The sequence below is a fragment of the Aplysia californica genome, unplaced genomic scaffold (assembly GCF_000002075.1).
Source record: "Aplysia californica isolate F4 #8 unplaced genomic scaffold, AplCal3.0 scaffold00194, whole genome shotgun sequence".
Taxonomy (NCBI): Eukaryota; Metazoa; Mollusca; class Gastropoda; order Aplysiida; family Aplysiidae; genus Aplysia; species Aplysia californica.
The window spans coordinates 494,963-503,071 of record NW_004797464.1 but is presented as its reverse complement, the minus strand read 5'-3'; the positions used below and the strand labels follow the sequence as shown (position 1 = coordinate 503,071).

Genomic DNA, 8,109 nt, shown 5'->3' with positions numbered 1-8,109 from the left:
CCCCCCCAACAAAACAAACAGAAAAAACAAACGAAACAAAAAAAAAAAACGTAAACAGTCGACCCCTCTCCCCTATGTATATAAAATAACGAAGAACAGAACAATCACGAACACGATTTTCCAATCTTCAAACTTGTGTTACAGAACCAGACCATTACCTTGTACCTTCACGTTATCGTCGGCCAGATGTTCAGTTGCACTTACGAGGTCCGTCTCAGAATAAAGTTTCCCTGTCATGTATTATAAATCACCTTGTATTTGGTACCAACAAAAAGATTATTCAAATACCTATTCTACGTAGGAGCCACCAAGTTCCCGACATTTTTCCTTTTGATGTACCCAGCGGTCAAAGACAGTGGTCAGTGATCGTTTGTCCAAGATCCCGAGTTCTTTTCTCATCATAGCCTCTTGAATTTTGAATTTGGTCCACGTCCTCAAACTGCCGACCTTGCAGCATTTCTTTCACCTTGAGGAAGTGGTGTTCCAATAATTCCCACGAGTAGCCCTCGAGAAGCTCGTGCACAACTCTGGACTTGTGAACAGGCGAGTTGTCCTGATGCAGGATGATGCCTTCTTCAAACAAAGCGGGCCCTTTTTCCTGATCGCAGGTCTCAGCTTGTCTTTAAGGACGAACCTATAGTAGTTACCATTGACAGTTACGCCAGGTGTGACTAGCCAGCTCAGTGATGCCACCCATGTCGAAAAAAGCAAAATGCATCACCTTTCTCTCCTCGTGTTTTTTGTTTTTGTTTTGTGTGCGCTTCATCTCTCATGTCAGACCTCCCACTTCCACCATCAGCTTCCCTGATCCATTTCCTTACTGTTCCAATTGATGGGGCATTATTCCCTATTACTTTGTGTAGATCACCATGGGTTTCAACGGCAGACATGCTGAGAAGAATTGAACATTAAATTGATCACAACTCGGACATCGTAGCATGAGAAGGTTGCACCAATGTTTTGCTCGGCCATTTCCCTCGAATTTGCATTGGACAGGAAAGTGCACAAGAGCACTACACTTGACACGTCACAGCTCTCTGACCCGTTCACCAATGCACTTGCAATTTGACGTTGAGATTTCTTAGACATCATGTCATGACGTCACACAATTTAGTGGCTGTTGGTTGCGTACTTTTGATTTTATGGAGGAGGGAAACTTTATTCTGAGACAGACCTCGTAGCCCAACATTTCTATCACACACTCAGGAACAGATGCAAGCAGAGACCACAATTTTAAACAGCCTGTCAGAACCTGTTGGATTGAGGATCCACCCCGGAAAGTCAAAAGTCCTAAGGACAGATGCACTACGAAAGGAGCAGGTCACTGTAGAGGGAAATGCAGTAGAAGACGTCGAATCCTTCTGCTATCTTGGGAGTATAATGGACAGAGAGGGGGGAACAGGCGCTGAAATAAAGTCCCGTACTGGAAAGGCACAGACTGCATTTATTTCTTTGAACAGGATTTGGAGGACCAGAGATATCCAACTACGAACAAAGCTCAGGATTTTCAACTCAAATGTGAAGTCAGCCCTGTTGTATGGGTGTGAGACATGGAACGCATCTCAGACGTGCATAAAGAGGATCCAGGTTTTCTTGAACAAGTGTCCGAGGAAGCTACTAAGGACCAGATGGACAGACAGGATCACGAACGAGGAAGTATTCAGAAGAACGAGACAGAGCCCAGTCAGTGATGAGGTAGGAAGATGGCGTTGGCGATGGATTGGACACACTTTCAGGAAGTCAAGCAGCTGCATAACAAGGAAAGTGTTAGATTGGAACCCACAGGGTAAAAAATCAAGGGGAAGACCACGTGGAACCCAGAGAAGAGACACAGAAATGAGTGTAGAGAAAAGTAGGAAGACATGGAGTGACATCAAGCGACTCGCCCAGGATAGGGACAGGTGGAAAGTGTTCGTGACCTACATCCTGATCCTGGGTGAAAAAAAGGCAAAGATGATGTTGAAGTCCATCATAAGTTTTAAAATGAAGTTTATGGACCTGTGACATTAGTTGTGAATGATGGTGAAGTAATGTATTTTGCCACAAATGAAATTCGAAATGTCGGTAAAAGGCAAGAAAGGGTGCCAAATGTAGGTACATAAAAAAAAATTAACCAAAAAGGTGTTGAACTAAGAACAATTTAACAGCTTGCCGACGTTATGTTACCGTAAAAGCTCATAATTCATTTTGTGCACCATAAATGTATCCAGGCAGAGAGTTTTCCAGTACTCATGGACTCCCGCATGAGCCCAGGCCGCTGCCCGAAGAATGTACGTGTAATGCGTAGTGTTAGTGAAGGGTTCAAACTTCACCAACTCTCATATTTACATGTCACGTCACCAAAGTGCAACGGATAGGTTTTAGCCTTGCACGCAATAAACGTAAGTCGATATACAGGAATGCAACAAAAGCAGACACATGGCATAATTTTGTATTTAGCGTTGGAGACAATTCACTTGAGGAATAAAAGAGTTACCAAAACATTATGTTCGTGAACATGTAGGATAAAATGAATAACTACTAGAGAAATTGTTAATTAATTTTACAACTTAAAACAGTGTGTGAGAGAGAGAGAGAGAGAGAGAGAGAGAGAGAGAGAGAGAGAGAGAGAGAGAGAGAGAGAGAGAGAGAGAGTCTATAGTGAGGTGTGCTGACAAAATGAGTTACATCTTGCACTCAACCAATGGAGAAATTGGCCAAAAAATGATCGACACTAGGGGTCAAATTTGTAGATTTTTCTATTGATGCCATATTCTTTAAGTATAATAAGCCTTTTATTATTTCATAATCTATAAATTGTAAAAACTACACATATAAGCGTGGCATATCTCTATATACATAGGTCTCAAATCTGAGAAGTAACTCATTTTGAAAGCACCCTTCACAATACAATTAATATTATAGCAAAAGAGCTATTCTTTAAAAACGTTTTCAACCTGACTAACCCTGTACATGTGACTTAAACGGCTTCACCTCAACACATGAATGCACAACAATGCGCCTTACGTTCACTTGTGTAAGGAACTCTCAGAACAGAACATATTTAAGGGTGGTCATTGAAAGGAGTACTCTAGACCATCCTTCACTTAATGTACAGGTGCCAATGGTATGTTAAGGCAAGGCTTTTCCGATCTGTAGCCCACAAAAGACGTGAGTTCGATTCCCAAGTGGGTCAGTCTAATCTGACTGAGTGTCTAGGTCTGGGAAGATGAATCTCGCTCACCTCAACCCGTTTGACTAGAGGGAGGCTCTAACTAAGTAGCCTGCCTCTTAGATATAATATTATAATCTAAATTGTGTCGACTGAGATACGTGGATATGTCCTGCTTTCAAAACATCTATCGTCCTTATCTCCCCTCCTTTTTTGCTGTTACCCTCTTGAAACAGCGCTAATTTTAGGCACTTAAAAAGTAGAACATTTACAATACAAAATTAATCTAATGCTTTGGATATAAACTCAACATTTGTAGATCTAAATGTAACATTTTTTAAAAAACCTTTAACAGTTCAAAACTAACGTAATATTATTATTATTATTATATATAGCCCATGTTGGACGCTCGTTGAAAAACAATCAGGAAAAGACAGACGCAATTTCCGGGGCACTTGAATAGACATGCAGACTTCAAAATAAGTTAAGGACCACCTTGACAGACAGCCCTGATTTTTTTTTATCCGAAAAAAGACAGCAAGGAATGTTTCAACTTTTTTTGCTCTGAAAGTGTTAAAGGGTTAACAATGCGCACTGCAAAGCTTTCTACGAGAGGGGGGGGGGGGGGGGCGGGTCAAAAAGTCTTTGGTCTAAATATGTAGAATTAACAATAGAGCTTTGTAACTTGGCACACATGTTTTTATTTCTCCACATAGTCACTATACAGAGTTACACGTTTCTGCCACCTCTCTTTGACCTTCAAAATTCATTCAGAGAACAATGACCCAGAATGGGCCCCAAACCAGTCTTCAGAAGCCTCATTGGCGTCATCGTTGTCATGGAAATGAGGTACTTTGAGTGATTTAAAAAAATTAGGAAACAAAAACGTCTGAGGGGGGCTAGGTCCGGTGAATAAGCTGGGTGTAGCAGGATTTCAAAGCCGCGCTGTTCTGTTGTCTGGACTGCTTGTTGTGCGCTGTGCGCAGGGGCGTTGTCATGCAGTTGGAGGACTCCATTACGGAGTTTTTCACGCCTTTATCTCACCAATTCGGATCACAATGTTATCGTTAACCCCGAGTAGTAGTGTCCCGTGATTGTTTTTCCATTTCCAGGTAATCAGTCATAATGATACCTTCACAATCCCAGAAACACAACAGGATGGCATTCCCCGTTACAGTGTTACCTGTGCTTTCTTTGGTGAGGGGGAAGAGGGGGTTTTCCATTGCATGGAAAACATTTTTGTTCTGGATCAAAAGGATGAAGAGGGGCTCTCGTGGCCTAGAGATTTAGGTTTTGGCCTCTCATTCAAAGGTCCCGGGTTCGAATCCGGGTAGCGACCGAAAAATTTTCTTCTCTAAAATTGTCTCCTTTCACCTCCTTTCCTGCTCTCTAGCAATGTTCTGTTATCTGCTTTCATTTCCACTTTCTGCCTCCACCCTCTCACCTCCTTTGCCCCCTCCTCTAGGCTCCTGACTCTTTCTGCAGCCTTTCTACTGCTACTCCTTGGCTCCTCCTTACTGCTGTCTTTCTGCCACACCCCTGATCTTCTGGTAGGAAAGATCTACACCTAGCCTTCTCGGACAAGGGCTAAAAATCTCGGAGGGCCCGTGTGCAAGTTGTGCACGTTAAAGATTCCTTGGTGGTCTAAAATCGATAAGAGTAGGCTTCGGCCGCCACCCGGGCAAAATTCAAAATTTCCTACCGACTGAAAATTTAGTATTAGGTGTGTCCCGCGCGCTCATATGACCTACGCAGTTGCGAGCGCCGTAAAACACTTAACAAAAAATTTTTTTAAAATGATGAATCCATGTTTCATCCGTAGATACCATGTCTTTAAAGAAATCTGTGTCATTGGACTCAATTGGAAGGAAAGTTTTGCAGGTCTCAACCCTCAGCGTCTTTTTCTCACTTGTCAAAAGGCGGGGTACCCACCGCGTAACATCTTATTCATGTTAAGATAATCATGGAAAATCGTTTCAATTGATTCAATTGACAATTCACTGATTCTCATTTCACTTGAGAGCAATTTAATAACAGTTATACATCGGTCTTGTAGAACCAGTTTCTCCACTATGTACACATTCTCTTCAGTTACCACGAAGGATGGGCGCCCTTCACGATCTTCATCATCCAACACCGACATGAATCCAGATTTGAATTTTCTTACCCAGTATGTCACAGTATTATAACGAGGACAGTTATTACCATAAACATGGACCATTTCCTGAAAAATTTCCAAAGGGGATTTCCTTGCAAGAGTAAAAATTTGATACAGAACGATATTCAACAGGCTCCATGGCACAGCTTCAGTAAAAAAAATAAATATATATGTTTTTGTGCATGGTTTCATTGACCACGCTGACTAGTGCCGTACTATTGTCAGATTTTCCAGAAAAATTGCTTGGTGTGTTCCAAAGAAACTGGTGAAATTTCATTACTCTACCATGATTCCTTCATACCCAGACCAAAGACTTATTGAACCCCCGGGTAAAAGGGCACCCCCCAAAAAAACAACAACAACAACAAAAACAACAACAAAAAACCCCCACAAAAACAACAACAACCCCCCCTCCAAGAGGCCCCCCCCCCCCAAGAACCCCCCCCCCCCAAGAACCCCCCCCCCCCCCCCAAGAACCCCCCTCCCCCCCAACAAACAAAAACAACGTGCAGCACGGAAATCCTCGTGGAATTTTGGCCAAATCGGCAAGTGGTCCTTAACCTATGTTGAAGTCAGTGATAAAGGCCTTGAACATCTTGCACTCACTGGCAACATTCATGAATGCAAAAGAGGCAGGGGTAGACCCAGAGCAACTTACTTGGAGAGCCTAAACAGATGGGTGGCGGGGAAATTCATTTATCATGATAAGATAGTTCTTTTTTTAGAGCGTCTAAGCAAAAGAAAAGAATGGAGAACCATGGTCGCCAATGTATGTCGCAGATCTGGCACTTGATGATGATATGTATGCAGTAATTCTCTTTACTCCTTCTCCTATAATAAAATGATCTTAGATTGATGTGAGATTTGCAATGCACCCATATCAAGGACGTTCCAAGTCTTGCTCATCTTAGTCTAAATCTAAGGCTAAAATTCGGAATGGTGAAAACCTCAGACAAAAGTCTTCCCCTCGGAGACTACAGTCTACGTGACATTAAACAACGTAGTATGGTTTGAAATGAGTTTAAACCCCCTTTTAACATTGTAGGGTCATTCATTAGTGGGGACCTTCGAATTTATCTAACTTCCATCTCCGAGAGAGCCGAAGAAGAATAGGTGGAGAGCGTTGAAAATGTCCACAAGGAACAACCTCCACCAATGATTCGAAGCGTGGTCATAAAGCAGGATGCCAACTGAGCTAATGATGTTTCCAAGAAGACCACTTTGATCACTGGTGACGATGCAATAAAAAGAACAGACAAAATATGACATCAATTCAATGTGAGCTATCAAAGATAGTAAATGTCCAAATCTTCATCTTCCTTTTCGTCGATCAACTGGAATTTCTGAAACTGTTTAAACACTTCTTTCCGTCGTCTGATAGTGGTATAAACTTTATCGATATCGGCATTAAATTCATAGTGTATCTCCTTAGGAATCACAACAGTCTTGGATACGTTCTCTTTCTCCAATAGAAGTTCCTCGTGCAAAGACACGTATTTCTCCATATTGCACTTGGGGTCTGCGAGTATTCTTAATCGCGCCGCCCTCGACCGCTCGGAAATTCTGTTCCAGGCGGCTGCAGCTGATACGTGCTTTTTCGCGCGTTCCTGGTGAGAAGGCAAGAACTCTGAAGTGCTACTCGTGAACACCTGCACCGCTGCACATATCGGCAAACTGACCAACCCACAAAGCCCGACTTTACTCGCCAGCATCTTCCCCTTCTGGACCGCGCTCGCCAAGATTCCGGAGGTGGACAACCCTGTGAGAACGTTGGCGAGTATTTTGATTTGTCGCCCCTGTTGGTCTAGAGCCTCGGCTTGGTAGTAATTCATTAGGGCGTTCTTGGTGGACCGGAACTGCATCTCCCGGAAGAGCGTCACGTAAGCCGACCGGAGTTTCTCTTCCGGGGTCAAGAGAGGCTTGTTTCCCGAGGCTGTGGCGGGTTTGGAGGACAGCATAGTGATAGGACCTAGCGGACAGAAACACAATTAGGTTACAATACCACAATCGTGATAAGAATGAAGGAGAACATGTTTCTTCCGAATGGTAAAAATAGCCTACATTACACACACACACACATACATACACACACACACACACACACACACACACACACACACACACACACACAAAGCACAGGGGGCTCTCAAGGTCCAGAGGTTATGGTGTTCGCCTCTTATTCAGTAGGTCCCGGGTTCAAATCCTGACAGCGACGAAAAACTTTCTTCTTTGAAAAAATATTCTCCTTTCATCTGTTTTCCTGCTCTCTAATCATCTGCTTTTATCTCCACTTTCTCCCCCCCCCCCCCCCCTCTGAACTCCCGGCTCTGTCTAATGCTACGCCTAGCTCCTTCTTACTGCCATCTTTCAGTCACACCCCCCCCCCCCCCTACACACATACACATCTTTGCCGCCTCCTATAGGCTCCTGATTCTTTCTGCCGCCTTTCTACTGTTATTCCCTGGATCCTTCATACTGCTGTCTTTCAGCCACACCCCTAATCTTAGGGTAGGTAAGATCGAACAACTAGCCTTCTCGAATAAGGGCCAAACAAAAATATCTAAGATCCCATGTCCAAGTTTCATACGTAAAAGATCCCTTGGTGGTCCTAAAACCGATAAGAGTAGGTTTCGGACGCCACCCGGACAAAATTCAAAATTCCTACCAAACTAAAAAGTTCATGTGTCCCGCACGCTCATATCACCTTATGCAGTGCAAACGCCGTAAAGCTCACTCACACACACATACATACACACACATACACACACATACGCACACACACACACACACACACACACAC

At 43.3% G+C, this 8,109-nt stretch overlaps 1 protein-coding gene across 1 annotated transcript; it reads right to left on the bottom strand.

Annotated features, from left to right (window-relative positions):
* Positions 1-6,090: 6,090 nt before the first annotated feature.
* On the bottom strand, positions 6,091-7,280 carry LOC106011814 (the record flags this gene model as incomplete). The annotated part of the gene is given in 1 exon segment (XM_013082787.2): positions 6,091-7,280. A coding segment is annotated over 1 exon segment (672 nt). The 3' UTR covers positions 6,091-6,595.
* Positions 7,281-8,109: the final 829 nt, after the last annotated feature.